At 30.9% G+C, this 18,105-nt stretch overlaps 2 protein-coding genes across 2 annotated transcripts; one reads left to right on the forward strand and one right to left on the reverse strand.

Annotated features, from left to right (window-relative positions):
- Positions 1 to 9,672: 9,672 nt before the first annotated feature.
- LOC118049358 (transcription repressor OFP16) lies at positions 9,673 to 10,858 on the forward strand. Its single transcript, XM_035059343.2, has one exon. It carries the CDS (start codon positions 9,871 to 9,873, stop codon positions 10,633 to 10,635), a length of 765 nt encoding a protein of 254 aa, XP_034915234.1. The 5' UTR covers positions 9,673 to 9,870; the 3' UTR covers positions 10,636 to 10,858.
- Positions 10,859 to 15,918: 5,060 nt separating this feature from the next.
- On the reverse strand, positions 15,919 to 17,424 carry LOC118049359 (small ribosomal subunit protein uS13z/uS13y/uS13x). Its single transcript, XM_035059344.2, has 4 exons — positions 17,273 to 17,424; positions 16,980 to 17,140; positions 16,341 to 16,529; positions 15,919 to 16,231 (listed from the first exon to the last, which is right to left on the reverse strand). The coding sequence occupies exons 1-4, from the start codon at positions 17,273 to 17,275 to the stop codon at positions 16,126 to 16,128; spliced, it is 459 nt and encodes a 152-aa protein (XP_034915235.1). The 5' UTR covers positions 17,276 to 17,424; the 3' UTR covers positions 15,919 to 16,125.
- Positions 17,425 to 18,105: the final 681 nt, after the last annotated feature.

The raw sequence follows: 18,105 nt of genomic DNA on the forward strand, positions 1-18,105 counted from the left end.
AATGAGGAAAAGCTTAAGGTTAAAGACTTAATCGAGCTAGAAGCTTTATAAGGGTTTATGAATAGGGTAAGGGAAAAAACCTTATAAATGGAGTTATACGCCCTAGTAGATAGAAGGTTACTAAAGGTAAAACGAACCATGAAAAGCCACATTCGGGCGGGGGAGGTAAGCACATTGTTCCATGGTCCTCCTTAGTTTATCATAGACAAACAACTATAAAGATCCTCTAAGCAAGGTCGCTCACCCAAGCGAGACTGTTATTGCAAAAGAGATAACAATCTCAAGAGGAGTTAGAAGAAACTACTTAGGAAACGTCTGAGTTATCCTGAAGCAAATATTTCTCCATTAAATACCTCTCTCGTTTAAGTCCTTACAGTTATCCAAGGTAAAGAGTTTGTTCAATATCATTTGCCAATGAAGTCTCCTCCTAGTACACGTGTGTATAAAAAGTATTGTTTTTTTTTTTTTTTACTAAGACAAATGACATGACATTAAAGACTGTTATGTCTTAAAAAAGGAAATTGAAAGGCTGATAGTTAAGGGCTACCTTCGTCAATTTCTAAATAAAGATTTTTTTCTTTTAGCATAATAGAGAAGAGCATGGTCAATTTGCTACAGCTTTACTTGAGATCAATGTAATCTTAGTAAGAACCTCTGCATTGAGGGTTCTAGCAATAAAAAAGGAAATATGAGAAACAAGTCCTCACCATTACTAGATCGCTGGTTCAATGGCGCAAGCCAATAGCTTTTGCTCTTAAAGATTGAGAATTAATGACTTTTTCAAATGTGGACGCCGTGGTCATTTCCACCATTATCTCAAACCACAGATTACATCAGGTACTAGTAGACAATGATAGTATAATTAACATCCTCTTCACAATAGTTATGGTCCAAACAAGAATCCCCTATTCAAAACTAACTTTAGTAAAACTCCCTTCATTACTTGTTGCATTAGGCACCCCATTGAAATGGGTCTCCTTCTAGCAAAGTTTCGTGGTAATTGACATGTCAATGACTTATAATATCATTCTAGAAATACACCCTTTGTACATCAAATTAATGTCATAATCAATACCTGATAAACATCTAATCTTGCCTCAAGTCAACCAGGTTAATATGTCAAACTTGTGATCCATGTCGTGAGAGTGAGATAACAAAATGAAAAACAAAATGTTAAAGGTTTTTCTTATAAAAAAAAGCATTGATTAAAAAACTCAAAGAAAAAAAATATTATTATAATAAATAGTGATTTGTGAGGAGGGGTATAGTAAAAAGCATGCATCTTTTAGTTTTTTTTTTTTTATTAATTGAATTGGTTTAGGGAATATTTGAGATTGTGGTGCATAGTATTTTTCAAAATAGCTTTTACTTGAAAATGCATTAAAATAATTTTTTTAAGATTTTTTTGACATCGGCACATCAAAATCATTAGAAGACGCTAAAAAAATCAATTTAATATTTTTTAAATCAAAATCACTTTGAAAAATAATTAAAAAAAAACAAAAACTATCATAAACACTCTTTAAAAAAAAATTAAGTAATTTGATAAAAACTAAAATTTAAAATAGCTGAAAAAAAATATCAAGAAAAATACTAAAAATTAAAAAAATAACACCTTCTAAGCTTAATTTGAGATACTTGTTGGCCACTGTAATATATTAACAAAAATTGAATTTGAGAATGATTTAATGATTCTATAAAAATTATACTTGTTTTTCTCAAAAATAATAATAAAAAAAAAACTTGTTTTGTCTATCCGGGTTTCTCTCTTGTCGATCATGATGAACCCAACTATGTAGTCAGAAAGCAAAGGTGGGATTGTGTATGTAAATCGATTGAACACTAATTTATTTATTTTAATTGAACATCTAATTAATCAGCGTGTTTTTTCTGATCCACTTGTTCTTAATTATAAACAGAAATATGATCATAGAGTCCATTAAAAAAAAAATATAATATATGTAGATAGTAAATATAAAAATTCATCATAAATGTGAAATCATAAACCTAAAACATATTCAAAACTGATCACATCATGAAATAACACAATCAGTCATAAATTGTTTTGTTCATATAATGATTTTAGTAAATCTTCTCTCCTCGGGTCCAAACAAATATCCAATCAATCTAATTAATTTGATTTTAATTCAGTTAGATGAAAATATTGAATTTAAAAAAGAATTTCTGAAAATAAGATAAACTAATTAAATATTAAAAAGTATTTTTTTAATTTATTTTTAATAATACCCTACATATCAAAAAATAATTTACTTTTTAAAAAAGTATTTTAAATAAAAATTACTTAATAAAAAATTTACTTGTCAACAATTAAATGAGCGGCCTCCGTAAAAACATATAGGTTCTTGTAGAGTTTCATGCCCTTCCTTAAGTAGGCCTGGGCCGAAGATAAAAACCCCTCCCGGGCTTGTTTATTTCTTGAGACAGGCCCACCAATGTAAGGTCTGCGGTTTTTGACGTGGATTTTTTAGCCCCTGGTCCGATATATACATGAATGATAAATGCCCTCTTGGATTCAGACCAGGATTCTAGTAACCAAATCTGATGGTGATGTACGGAGTTTTTTTTATATGTTTTATATTATTTTATAATACATTTAATTTTAAAATTTAGTTTATATTATATTTTAAAAAAATATTTAATTTAATATTATTTTTCCTCTCATATCTACCTTAAATATTAAAAAATACCCATTAAAAAAAGTGAATGTGATTGCGGTTGTTTTTTCAAAGTACTTTTTATTTGGAAATACATTAAAATGATATTTTTTTGTTTTTAAAAAATTATTTTTGATGTTAGTGTTGTATCAAAATGTTCTGAAAACACTAGAAAAATTAATTTAAAATAAAAAAATTTAAATTTTTTTTTAAAAATGTATATACAAGAGTTATTGAAAAATGGATTAAAAGCAAAATTTACTACTATCTCTCCTCAAACTTACGAACCACCACCCTGATGGGGTTTTGTAAGAGTTCTTTACACAGCGTGTCTTTCCTTTTGTTTTCTTGAAAAAGCATCCCCTTCATCATTTTTTAAACGAAAACATCTTGCAAAAGCACTTATATACAAACACATTATCAGAAAAGGCACTCATAACAATCTGTTTCTTACCGCGTATTGATTATCATCGTACGAGTATATATATATTAAAATCAAATATTATTTTTTTTATAGATGAAAGAATAAAAACGATTTTGATGTAAAAGGGTCTTGCAGAACCTTGAACGAGCTCACTATTGACTGCTGTAAAGACGAAGGGAAGCCCGATGTCTCTCGAACTTGCTAGTGAGATACTACACGACAATGTTCTTTGTTAGTTTTATGGGATTTTGCTATTGGAAGTATCTTTAATCTGTCCAGAGCATAAAAACAAACGATCAATAACCCTTTCAGCATTGCTTGATTGGCTGTGCAGAAGAAGTCTGAGGAGGTGTCAGCAACTACAGTACGTAGAGCTCTGGCTGGCTTATAATGGCGCAGAATCCATCAAAAGATACTAATCCTTATACATACAGCTCACTTCTAAGATCTGTTGCTCAAGATGCTCTGAAATGGCAGCGTGTTCTTCCTCTGTTTCTTTCTTCTATGTCACAGACACGCATGAGGACTGTGATCATGTAAACTCCCCTTATAATTAAACAAAGAGGTCAATATCGGTGTCCTATTTACTGTGCATTGGTCCCTGCAACCGTATTAAGAGATAAGATCACATGACCAAACACTAGCATTATACGATCGGATGAACAGCAACCCCTGCTTGTTTTCTTATATGTAAGCTTCAAATTAAAAAAAAAAAGAAAAAAATATTAGGGGTAGGGGTTTTGGTTCGCATTACATGAGGTTATTCTCATCTTAGTCACGAGTTTGACAAGTTAATCCTAATTAACTCGAGTTGTTTTTTTTTTTTTTTTAATTGTTTTTTTTAATATTATCTTTCAAAATCGGATTGATTGAGAATTAATTTTATAATTTATTAGATTATTCCCGATCTCATAACAAGTTAATCTTAGTAAACTTGGGTTATTTTTTTTTTTTTTGCATTTTTCAACATTGAATTTATTAGAAATTGAGTTTTATAATTTTTTTTATTTGTTTTTTATAGGATTATCATAATCTCATATTTGGTATGCAAATTGATGAGTTGATTTAAGTTGACCCAAATCGATCTAATATATTGTCATCTTAATGTTTATTAAAAAAATTCATTCTAAATATTTATTTTGAGTCAAATCATATTTTAACATATTATCTAATTATCTTTGAATATGTCAAAATAATCCATCTTATGTTGAATCAATTCTCATGTAATTTATTTATTTTTCTACTAGAAAAAATATTATAAAATACTATGTATTTTTCTTACATAAAAAAATTTAATCCAACTCATGGTAAAATAATCTAGTTTCATCAATAAGTCAACAAGTGTAAAGGTCACGAAACATGAATTCGGTCAGGTAATTAATAACTGGACGCAAGGGTTAACGTGCCTTGAATTAGAAGTATGAGGGTTGATTTAATTTGAACAAATTAATACAGTATAGCGACTTATGATTATTTCTTTTGCCCTTGTTTTTTATAAAGTACCCCAAGTTCATCCACTCCATTGACCACACAGAAAAAAAACTTATTTTTCTTTAAAAAAAATAATAAAAGAAAGTAATTAGTTAGTAGGACTGAAAATTTTTATAAATATTAAAAAAGTAATTAATGATATCGTTATAATTAATTCATGTGCTTTTTTTTAAAGTGAAGATATTCTTTAAAAAAAAATTATGAACCATGAATTTTATTTTATTTTTTATTTTTATTTTCAAATTAAATCTAGAAAATAACAAATAATATATTATTAGTTGCTTTATAAGATTTTCCGGATTACATGATGTATAGGCTCCTTACCATGTATTGTTTTTTTTAGTATGTATGTATATATATATATATATATTGAATAAAATGCTAAAGGCTCTTACCAATAAAATGTTAAAAATAGGGTAGCTATCCGATGGATGGATATCTAAAATCAATACTTTTACTGTTTTACAGCCCTTTAGGCAAAAACTTAATACAGCAGCAAGCTGAGACAAGCAAGTATCGTGGGACCCAATCGTACATGACAGGTCTGATTGTGTAATCTCTGAGGTGATAAGATAATCATAACCGTTTAATGCATCGTTTTCCTGTGTGTGTGATAATCAGTGGAGTGACTGTGACCATTCATCGAATTGATCATAAAATATCTAGCAAGATTATGTGCCCAAAACCAAAATAAAAACAGATAGACAGAGAGAGAGAGTTTGATCCTCCACCAGTTCGCATGTGCAGCTTCCTTGGAACACAAAACATGGTTTGCAAAATCGGGGTCACAAGAAATCTTTAACTCTTACGCGCTCAAGTCAGCGTGGAAATCAACATGCCATTACACATTTGGGAATGAGATTGCTTTCATTTTTTTAATGTTTTTTTAAAATATATTTGTTTTAAAAAAATATTCAATTAATATTTTTTCAATTTTAAAAAAATTTTTAATATGTTGATGAAAAAAAATATTTGTATATATTTACAAGTAAAAAAACACTCTACATCACAATATCAAGCCTACACTTAACCTCCTTTAAATATTTACAAAATTTATGACAAATTTTTAAGTGTGTGTGTATAAAAGTGATCACCAAAATCATTTATAAGACAAATATGTCATTATGTGGATAATTTGTAAAATACTTGTTGGGTGTCAATTTAATATTTTAAAAAATAATGCTTTTACATATAAAAAAATAAAGGATAACAAAAACTCTAAATATTTGGGAGCATTATTGCACACATTTGTATCATTCATGCTCTCACATTTCACTATAAACTTAATATTTAATTTTTTTTCTAATCTGGTTCCCAGAACCTTTTATTTTTTTTGGGAAGGGGGGGTTGCATCCTCTTGGAGCCAAATTAAAGGACAAGTCGATCAGGGAAAAGATGCCCACGCACGTGAGCTATTCCTTTCATAGGCTTATGTGTGTAGGCTCATTTTTTTTGGTTTTTTTTTATGTATTTTTTTTCAAATTTCTTATTTAGTATTTAGGTTATATATATATTTTTAAAAATATTGAATCCAATTAAATTCATGATTCAGATCACAAGTTTGACAAGTTAAGTCACAACACCCGAACTATTATTTTTTCTTTTTTTTTCCTTGTTTAATGCATTTCTTGTCCCTTATTTTTTTTTAAAAATACAATTACTATTTATTTTTAATACATTTTTTTTTTGCAAGATTTTCCTTGCGGGTTTCGTAGGTCAACCTTGGTTGACCTATGTAAATCAAATATATTTTAATCTCAATATTAAATAAAATATCACCTAGTATGCAATTGATTTTGCATTCATTGTTAGAGTCTAATTTTTTTTTAAGAAAACATGTTAGCGATGCTTGGACATTTATTTGGCCTCAAATAAAAAAATTATGATGCTCCGACCTGCTACTTAGTGCGTGCAGATTCTATTATTGTTTGCTTAAATAAAGAATTTATTCTAAAAAACAAAGTTAGTAGACAAAATTGGGTTCATGGCCCGTGTTGTGAGATCAAATATTTTAATCTATATTTATCTTTTTATTTTTTGAGCTTAATCTTTAGTTATTGTTAATGATTTTTTATGTTTTATTTGCACAGGTAATTGTTTGATTAAACAAATAATTTATTCAAAGAAACAAAGTTATTAAAAATAAATAAATACGTGACTTGTGTTGTTAAATCAAATATTTTGATGTATATTTGTCTCTTATTTTTTTAGTCTAGTCTTTACTTATCATCAACGTTTTTTTTTTTTTTTTTTTTAACGTTTATTACTGCAAATAATTTTTGATTTTTTTATTAAGAATTTTTTTCATGGATAAAAATGTGTTGAAAAAGCCTATGTATATATTCTAGATAATAAAATTACTCGCCCCCGTTCCGCACGGGTCAAATATGCAGTTATATCTAATTAATCACACTTGCAAAATCACCACAAATTTTAACTTCAACATGTGTATTTTGTTAAGTAAAAACTTGAGCATTTTAATTGATGTAGCCATACTTGAGATAGTAGAGGATTCTAAACAATCAAGTGCAAATCTACTATATTTAGATAAGAGTTTACTGTAAACATATTATATGGTTGACCCAGCAAATATATTTATGGACGACACATTATCTTCATATTTATTTTTTAAAAAATAAGTTATATGACCCTTTATGGCCCACAGACATAAGCCATTCCACACACATGAGCCATTCCTTTCATGGGCTCATGTGTGTCTAGGCTCTTTTTTTAGGCTTTTTTTCACTACTAGAAAATCAATAAATACAAACGAAATACTGGGGAATATTTTCGTCGGTAAATTTTCGAGGCATTTTACCGATGGAAGGGAATTACCGTGGGAAAAAAAAATTTAAAACAAAGCAAAAAAAAAAGATGACGTGTCATTTTTTACCAACGGAATTACCGACGGAAAAATTCTGCCGGTAATTCCGTAGGTAAATCCGTTGGTAAACTGTGAACATTGTTCATCATGTCAATTACAAAGGGAATTACTGATGGAAAAATTCCATCAGTATTTTACAGAGAGCTCCAGAACTGTTCATCTTCCAATTGCACTGTTAATTGTTTTACTTTACGGACAAAATCACCGACGGATTGAAAATTCATCGACGTGTTTTGGCGGTTTTCTGAAAAAATTCAATTGATTTAAAATTTTCATTTAAATATTACAGACGAAATCACCGACGGATTGAAAAATCATTGGTAATTTTTGGCGGTTTCTAAAAACTTTTTATGAAATTAAAAATTTAAATTAAATATTACCGACGAAATTACCGACGGAATAATTAAAAAATATTAATATTCAATTATCCGTCGGTAAATCCGTCGGTAACGCGCCCCAATAAAAAACCTGAATTCGCTTATTTCACAAGAGACAGACTCATTATTTCTTTTTCTTCTTTTACTACTACTTCTTCTTCTTCTACTACTTCTACTTTTACGTCTACTTCTTCTTCTTCTTCTTCACTATATGTAAAAAACATCAATATCTATTTTTTTCTCTTATTTTCTCTCCTCATCTCCTTCTTTTTTCCTTCATGCTCAGGTATGTCTTCTTCTTCTTTCTTCTTTTATCCTCTTAGTTTTTTATAATTAATATGCTTCACGAATTATTTTTTCCTTAGTTTCACTTACAAGTATATTAAGGTAAGATCTTTTTTTTTTTTTTTTTCATGATTTTCACTATATTTGTTTTTTGTTTAATTTTAATTGATTTTGTTCTTAATAATTGTATAAATGTTGTTGTGAGATTTTTTATTTTTTTTTTCATATGAGATCAATTTTTAGTTGATTTATTTATAGGATTTTTAAATTTTTAGCAATTGCAACTTCATTTTTTTCATATGAATTTTTTTAGTTGAATTAATTTTTTTGTTTTATTTATTTGTTGCAAATTTGTTTGAGTTGATTTTCTTATTCTTTTTTCCAAGTATTTTGAGTATATATTATACAATGTTGATTTATGTTAATTTAATTATTTTATAATTTTATAAAATGAATTTTTTAAAAAATATTTTTAAATAATTACCGACGGATTTACTAATGAAATAATTTCCAACGGATTTACCGACGGAAATTTCCGTCGGTAATAAAAATTTTTTTACCGACGCATCTGTTCCGCCAGTAAATTCCGTCGGTAATATTATTACCGACGGTAATTACCGATAAAAAAGATTCACCGACGGAAATTTTCAATCGCTAATTTCGTCAGTAAATTAATTACCAATGGAATATGTGTCTTACGCCGACAGAAAAATTCCGTCTGGTAAAACTGTGAAATCTTGTAGTGTTTTTTTTAATTTCTTATTTAGGATATATATATATATATATATATATATAATAATATATTGAATGGGGTTAAGTCTATAATGTAGATCATGAGTTAGATAAGTTAAAACCACAACACCTGAATTATTATTTTTTCTTGTTTAATGCATTTCTTGTCCCTCAATTTTTTTTTTTAAAACACAATTACTATTTCTTTTTTAATGCATTTTCTAATTTATTTTTTTTTGCAAAATTATCTTTGCGGGAAGTGGAGGCCAACCTTTGCTCGAGAGGAGGTCTTGTCGCTTCAAATCATAAAGACATCTTTAAAAGAGCATAATTGTTTATATGACCGTTCGATTAAGCTCAAAATTTTTAAAGTATTTATAGATGTCATTTTCTCTTTAATAGCTCTTTCAGCACTAAGTGGATTGTCACATTTGAGATATAAAAAAATTTCATCTCGGGCCCTCGATTTACGTTGATTTTGTTATTTTTCTTTATTGTTTTAGATTACATAATTATTTTCTTTGTACTTTAAGATTTTTATTTTGTTTTATAAGATACAGTTTCTAATTTAATTAAGGTTTTGTAAACCTGGTAATGAGACAAATTTCACGAGTGTTACTTTTTAGAGAAAATAAAGTTATGAATCTGGATTTTATATTTACAAACTTTTTCGCTTATTAAATTTATATGGTTTCTTATCTTTAGCTTTGGATGCATCGATAACTTTGGGGAAAAGGAGATTACAATACATATGAATTGTCCAGCTTACAGTGTTTTACCGTTGTCTAGTCGCCTTCGAACCAAAACTACAGAAACTAGTAACAACTTGCACCATCAAGGCATTAACCATGATGGACCCTCCCCTCTATCTCCCTGAACCGACACGAATAAATGCAGCATCACCCCCACAATTTCTTTTTGTTTATTTATCTTTGATTCACATTTCCTCTTCTCTCTTTCCCACACAATCAGAAAAATAAAATACCGAGAGAAGAGGAAAGAATGGCTGGCACAGCAGGAAGAAACCTCAATCTCTGCTTCATCGCTAAGATCAAACGTCCACTACCACCTGATCATCAATCGCCCTCTAACCCACTAACCCCGGATGATCACAGCCATCCATTCCGCTTTAAAAACTATAATTCCCTCTACGACCACACCATTGACTCCGCCCCCGCCTCCACCTCCATCTCTTCCAGCTCCTCCTCCTCTGAACCTGACTTCGCCAGCGTCTACGCCTCTCAGCGCTTCTTTTTCTCCTCCCCCGGCAGCTCCAACTCCATCATTGAATCTACACCGTCCATTGTCACTTCCACAGAATCATCAGACAATCTAGTAGCCCCGCAACCTGATAGCAATGGTCTGATAATAAATCACTCTGCTGGCAAGTCTTTGTTACTTGACGGCTGTAACAATAGCCATCCTTTACATGATCAACAACCACCCCAATTATTAAAATCACCAACCGTTAAAGACAGTATGGCTGTCTCCACCTACTCACACGACCCGTACATGGACTTCCGGCGATCCATGCAGGAGATGGTAGATGCACGCCACTTGGTGGATGTCAAGGCTAATTGGGAGTACTTGCACGAGCTTCTATCGAGTTATCTTTCTCTTAATCCAAAGAGTACCCACAAGTTCATTGTTGGTGCTTTTGCCGATCTTCTTGTTAGTCTTTTGTCAGCGGAAATGACGCAAGATGGTAGCCGCCGGGAAGGAGATTTTTCTTCCGTTGGCTGTGGGATTTCGCGGCAGTCCATGTAATGTAGCAATGTGGTGTGTCGGAAAATGATTGTATAATCTTTTAACTATAATTTAGCAATATATACACGTGGGGAACTAAGATGGCCCTCTTGTCTTTTGTCACAGCACCTTATCCCTCACAACCATCTTGCTTTTGGTCCTTGTATTTATTAAGCTGGTATTTTTTTTTTCAATTTGTTTGTATTATTTCCAGTTATAAAAAAAACTCGAGGTCCTTAAATTATATTTTTTCTACCACTGGGTCTCCCAAACTTGTGATCCTTTTTTTGGAACGTTGTAGCTTTTTTTTCTCGAAAATAAAATAAAAATCAAACTTTTTTAGGGCACGCTCTATCAAAAGTAAATTAGATATGATTACGTTTTCCATTTTGTAGTGAACCTCCACGCAAAACCAGTAGTCTTCGTTGGATGACCGATTGTTCTTCGCCTGTTAATAATTATGTTTTTGCATAAGATCATGCTTTTTTGAAGAGGTAATTAATTTGGACGCAGGAACATTAGGGTTGGAAAGGGTCAAATCCTGTCATCTTTGAACCTATAAAAAAAAATGTCCATGGCAAAGGAAATTGCTGACTAATTTATTGACCAGTAAAGGACAAGAAAGATAATCTTAAGGGCAAAACGTTGTCTTTTACACGAGGGAGATGAGTTCGGATTTGTCTTCCAGCCATGAACAGAAATCCTGCTTTTGTTTTTTGTTTTTTTTTATTCTTTTGAGAAGAGTCTTTGCATCAAGACAACTGGTGGATTAACAAGTGGCCAGATTTGTGTTGATTAAAAAAGAAATACTGTTTTACACAGGCAGAACTAGCTAGGGAATCTTGATCTTAATTTGTCCTCCGTTTCCCTCGCAATATTATATTTTGAAGGATGAGCCACAAAAGATTCAGCGAAAGCTGCTGAGGCCACTGATGATGATTTGCTTCTCCATAAATATGATTAAAAATTATGGTTCAACTTGCGGTTTCGTCCCTCTCAAGGTCTCTTGCTTGGCACAGGCTCGTCGATGAAACCAATACTCGAGTCTGATACTTATTATTAGGTATTTTTAGGTCTCGGCAGTTTAGGGTTTTCAATCCTTTGACAAGTAATCGCACCAAAATTATAGAATATAGTGCCACTGATTTTACTAGTGGAGGAATCGTGGAGAAACCAGAAACAAAAAATGTGGATGGGCAAAACTGAGTTGGCCTCCTCAGTTTTACAGCGTGTCACTATATATATGGTTTAACCTTAAGTTAGTTTTTGCGCACTATAGTTAACGACTTCGAGTAAGTCATCATACCCATATCCAGATTAATCTATTCACCAGAAAACTTTTTACAGATTTTTACAATTGCTGTGGATGGCGCTGTTCAATTTTTTACAAAGCACCAGAAATCCATACGTGTACACAGATCACTGTGGATCTGTGGATGGTGTTGTTCATTTTTTTACAATTTATTTTCAGTCCTTAAAGTTTTATTTTAGATGATTTTATCCTAATTTAAAACTAATTACTTATGATTTTTTAGTCGACAATGAGATTGGAAAAATAAGGATCAAAATAAAAAATACATCAAACATGGATGGTGTTCCAGAAGTTTTGAGAAAGATACACTTTGGTATTTTAACTTTTAAAATAACACAAATTATACGATTTCAGTGACTTTAATTTTTTTCAAGTTCAATTTTAGTACAAAAGTTTTTTTTATCTTTGGTTGAGGGAGGAGAGAGAGAGGTCGTTGGATTCTAGCGATAGACATAGAAAATATCGTTGATACCAAATTATACCACCAAAACAATCCATGTTCGTGTCAAATGGTTCTATTTGATGATGAGAGTTTATATTTAAGTGTTTTTTTTTTTATCTTTAAAGTTTATGAAAAAATAGATTTAAACTCGGATTGATTTTTAGTTTCAGGTTTATTTTTGTTTTTAAAATGATGTTTGGGTTTTTTAACACAATGGATAGGTTTATAATGGTTCCAAAGGTGTTTTGAGTAAAAAAATAAGTTAAAAAACTAGTTTTTAAGTTAATAAAATTTAAGTCCTGATTTTCCAACCATTGAAATCTAGGCAAATCAAATGACATGTCTGGTTTTTTTTTTAAAAAATAGGATGGACGACATAGTAGCAGCAAAAAAAATAAAGTCCAATCTCGCAGTTCTACCAGGACAGACTCACGTGTTGGCTCTGATGAAATGGATCAGGCTTAACATTATTTTGCCTTTGCTTCTTTTTTTTCTCTACTTTTCTTTTTAAAATTAATGTTTTTTATATGGTTTTTTCTCTCTAAAAATATATTTTATATTAATATCTCTTCTCTCTTTTATTTTGTTTAGAAAGCATCTTTTAAATGACAATTATTTTCTTGGTTATGCATTTAAATTTTGAAGAGCTTTTATGATTCACTTTACAAATTTTTTTTTTTAATCTTTAGTACATATGAAATTTATTTTTTAAAATAAAAAATATTTCAGATAATATTTTCAAATATTTGCATAGTTACATAGTGTTTTTTTCCCTTTTATTGTATTCAATCAATCTAATTTGTATTTATATTTCTATTATCATTTGCTTGAATAAAAATATTATTTTAATAAAAAAAATTAGAAAACACAATTGAGTAAATATCTTGTATTTTGAATATATAATTTACATCTATCTCTCAGTTTTCTCATTTTTATTTTTAGTTATTATTTATAGTTTTTTTATTTATTAACACACATGTATATTTTTGATTTATTTAATTACATATATGCATAAATATTTTTATTTTCACTATAAAATTCTTTTAAATACAAAAATGTTGAAAAAGCTTGTGTATATTTGAAAAAAAATTTCTGACCCGCAACGAGGACACAATTCAAGTATCTAATTACTATTATAACTTTATCATTGAACTAAAAAACCTTAGTCACCATTACTAACTTCTTCTTTTCCTTTTTTTTCCCCTCCTTTCGTGAAACTTGATGGAAATAACTACTTCAAATGGAAATGCACCTATTTGTCTTATGTTCAGCTCTATTTCCCTCACCATTCCAAGAACTTAGCATTTTGAACAGCAATTCCAAGGACACTTTTTTCTTCTTGTAATCTTTTATACAAACTGTGCAACGGACGCTTCCTTTGGGAAAGTTTTCCCAAATGTTATTGTCCAGCAATTCCATTGGACGGTTCAATTTGAACCAATCATTTAATAACAACATACACAAATAGTTGAAAATAATCTCTTTCTTGTCGTGCTCTTTTTTTATCTTTTTCAACGAAGCTCTGACACCAACTATTGAAAACACACACTCAAGTATCTAATCTCCCAAGCTTTTATTCATTGATATTCGACACACATATACGCATGCAAAGTTCTAAATACATTATCTTTATAGCGAAATTATAGGAAAAATATAATCCCAACTATCATTTTCCAATGAAGATTTTAAATAACAGTTTAGTAAGGATTCTAATTAACTAGTTAAAAATGATTCTAAATACAAATCTTTTTTTATCTAGTAAAATTTTCATGTTTCAATAAAAAATTAGAAAGAACTCAAACTCTAATATAACGGTGCTCAATGTCCTTTGTTTTTTTTTCATTTTAATAACAAACTCTACTTCTTATCTTAAATGGTTTGTGGGTTTTTTTAGATATGATATTTGCAGGAAGTTATGAATTTAAAAAATTAATATTGTTTATTTTTTTTATTTTACTTATTTTCTTTTTGGATTTTATCATTTGATATTATTTTTCAACTTATTAAGTTTTGTGATTTTTTTATTTTTTTTATTAGATTATCCTTACTTTAATTACCTGAGTCAGTGAGTTTGTTGAGTTGACCCGCATTGGCATGACCTCTATTACCAACCCGGGTCATAGGTTTGTTAAACTTACATGGGTTGACTCAAGTCAGCTCTTTTTTATCATTTTTTACATTATTTCATGTGTTTTATTAATTAGTTGTGAATTAAGTTACATCATTTTATTTCTTTAAATTATTGTGATTATTTTTTATACACTCCATTTGTTATCATTATTTATTTTTTAATTATTAATTAAAATAAAACCAAACTTATTTCAGTTGTTCAGTGCCTCGAAACTCATTTTTTTTTACTTTTTTAAAACATGTTTAGAACAACTAAATATCAAAAAAAAAAAAACCCACGGGTTCAAATCTAGCATTCCAGCCCATAAAAGGACATCTAGCGCATCGATTAAAATAGCTGAATCATATTGGTGGGCTCATACTGCAAAAGAATGGATCAAGCCCATTCGCTTTGAAAACAGCTACACTATATTTTGTAAGATCAAATTCAGCTCCAAGCCCAGTCCAAAGAAAAATTAGTACACGTGAATCCAGTTCACTAAGCCCATACTCACCGTCCACCGCATTTTGAAAGGGAACGCGTAGAAAAACGACGGCTACGAGGCAACAAATGATTCGTGAACCACAAAACAAATTTCAAGTTTCTGGAGTCTCACATGAATCTTTTCGGCTTGATAGATTTTCTTCCGTCAACTAATTAAACCGCACATCGCATCTCTATGGAAACTATTCTTAGCAGCGCTTCGTCCAAATTTATACGAAAATCTCCAAGCTACCACTGGTTGTCATCACTCTAAAAGATACAAGCAGTTATCCCAGCAGGCAGGCGACCATCTCCTCGAAACAATGGATCGCAGAAGTTGGCCAATGTCCAGTTTAGTACTTGTTATGCTGGAAGCCATCACCAGCAGAATCTTTACCAGTTTCATAGCTATCGTACTTGGATTCCGATACCCTAAAATACATGACACTGATTCATGGTTTCCCTAGAAAAGGATTGAAAAGGGCACTTGCAAATAGCGCAACGGGGCGTACATATAAGCATGCCATGTTATTGAAGACATCCAAATCAGCAAATAATGCCACCTAATCTACACAAGTATAATTTCAAGTTAAGTGCAGCTCCAGTTCACTTCTATTTCAGTATCAAGTTCCACCGAAAACGACAAACCCGTTAATTCATCAAATCTGATTTGTTGACGGGCCTCCTAATACACACTGACTGTTTTACTCAGTCCAAGCTGGGGGAGATGGCCGATATTTGTCCAACAACATGTAAGAGTAGGACAGCCCAACTGGTATTAAGAATTTGACAAGATTTAGATTGAACATCCATATTATCCACCAATTATGCGTCCAGCTTCTACATCTCATCCAAGTCGTGTTTGCATTGGTAACACAACAGGAAATACTTGTGTTCCTTGTTCTAGCATGTGACTCCATCAGAAAACAGAAATCAGAAACCAGAATACCACAAGAATGACTAAGGGTATCTCAAGGAAAAATATTTAAACAAAAATATGATCTTCTCAACGGCAATGCAAAGAGAACATTCAACCAACAAAACACAACAGAATTCAAGCAAACAATCTAAGCTATATTAAAGTTTTTTGTTTGAAAAAGAAAAAACTTGGACCGCGAAAAATACTGCATAGAAAGCCAAGAGGGCCCATTCTGCATAACAAGATCATCGCTTCTTGGAGACACCAACAGTCTTCCCCCTACGGCCAGTGGTTTTGGTGTGCTGTCCTCGCACTCGAAGACCCCAATAGTGACGGAGACCGCGGTGATTTCTACACAAAAGAACCATACCAGATAAAGTTAACAGGAAAAAAGTGACAACAACGACAATAGCATCTTATTTCTTTCTAAAATAATCCTCTACTAAGAATCAGAGCAAACCTGATCTTCTTCAAACGCTCAAGATCATCTCTCAGCTTCATGTCCAATGCATTGGAAACAACCTGAGAGTACTTTCCATCTTTGTAATCCTTCTGCCTGTTAAGGAACCAGTCTGGAATCTTGAACTGACGAGGATTAGCAACAATTGTCATAAGCTTGTCAAGCTCCTCAGCTGACAGTTCACCAGCTCTACAAACAAAGCCACCCAAATGTCAAATTGATAACATTCATCAACAGCAAATACACATCAAATCAAAATTTAGTTACATTTGACAGCAATTAACAGCAAACTATGAATATCAATTGGCAAAGAGAATCGCAACAAACCCAAAAATATACCAACACAAAGACTAGAAGCAACTCAGCAAAAGTTGATAAAACCATTCATCTCTTCTCTATCACAAATTTATCAAATTTCTAAACTCTCTCGAGCAGTTGCCAGACAAATTGAATACTATTATAAAGTAATAAAGCAGAAAAAGCAATATCTTCTATTAAGAAATGCAAAAGGATTTATTTTTTTTCGTGATGGACTAATCAAGGAGATAAACCTATATTCTCAAAAACACAAAAGGCCAGATCGAGCAATTTATAAAAGGTTAATATATTAAAAAGAAGGAAAGGGTAAAAAGCAAGTACCTCTTGTTCATGTCTACATCGGCCTTCTTGCAGACAATGTTCGCAAAACGGCGACCAATACCTTTGATGGAGGTAAGGGCAAACATAATCTTCTGTTTGCCATCAACGTTGGTGTTCAAAACACGAAGAATGTGTTGGAATTCCTCATTTGCTACAAGAGCCTATCAAAGTAATTCAATCACAAAGAAACACTAATTAATTAAACATACCGTGTTTTAACTATATGGATCTCGCATGCGTGAAGAGAAGAAGGGAAGGCAAGGAAAGAAAAGAGGAAGGTGGATTCCGCTTACCATGGCTATGGGCTAGGGTTTCAGAGACAGAGTGAGTCCTTGGCTAAGCGGCGCCTGCTTTTTGAGTGTGGAGGCAAATCACGAAGTCTAAAACCCTAAATGTGGAGACAGCGCTATATATAGTTGGCTTTGAGGGAGAGGGAGAGTGATTTTTTGCCGATATTAAAATGTGTGTGGACTGTTCTGCCCCTTGTCAGTCAAACAACTATAGCTATTCTGTCTTAAAACTAATTATGAATTAAATGTAGATTATTATTTTCAAGATAATAACAAGTCAATTTCCTATATATATAAACATATATCATTTGCTTTGAAATCAACGATAAAAGGAATAGTTTAGCTTAGGAGATTTCAAAAGCATGGTTATAAATTTTATTAGTTAAGTTATACTAATTATTTGTGCAATTTGTCCAACCAATAATGTCATATGTGACTTTTATATTTTTTTCATAAAAAAAAGTTGCAGAGTCTTTGCCTATATTATATTGTGATTTTATAATAAAAAATTAATAGAAAAAAAATATATCTTAATATATCTTTTAATAATAAAAAACATTAAATTATACAGGGATTAATATGAGATGACATAATAGATCTAACATGTCTAGAAACAACTTAGATGATTGATAAAAATATATTTTGACTCAAAAAATTAAGACAACATTCTTTAAAAAAATATTAAAACGACAACATATTAAATCGACTTAGGAGTTTTAACCTGCCAATCTTGCTTATTTAGACCAGGAGATCCTTATAACCCTTTAGAAAATAGGTCAAATTTCTTTTATTAAATTCAATTATTAGTCAATCCAGTACTAATATAACTTAAATAC

The sequence above is a fragment of the Populus alba genome, chromosome 2 (assembly GCF_005239225.2).
Source record: "Populus alba chromosome 2, ASM523922v2, whole genome shotgun sequence".
Classification (NCBI taxonomy): domain Eukaryota; kingdom Viridiplantae; phylum Streptophyta; class Magnoliopsida; order Malpighiales; family Salicaceae; genus Populus; species Populus alba.

What these genes read in the sequence shown, in the direction of transcription:
- LOC118049359 (XM_035059344.2), bottom strand. An exon ending in GATGTAGACATGAACAAGAG is followed by an intron (nt 16,530 to 16,979) that starts GTACTTGCTTTT and finishes CTTTGTTTGTAG; the next exon opens with AGCTGGTGAACTGTCAGCTG. An exon ending in GAGCGTTTGAAGAAGATCAG is followed by an intron (nt 16,232 to 16,340) that starts GTTTGCTCTGAT and finishes TCTTTTGTGTAG; the next exon opens with AAATCACCGCGGTCTCCGTC.
- LOC118049358 (XM_035059343.2), top strand. Translation starts at nt 9,871, where the DNA reads ATGGCTGGCACAGCAGGAAGAAACCTCAATCTCTGCTTCATCGCTAAG.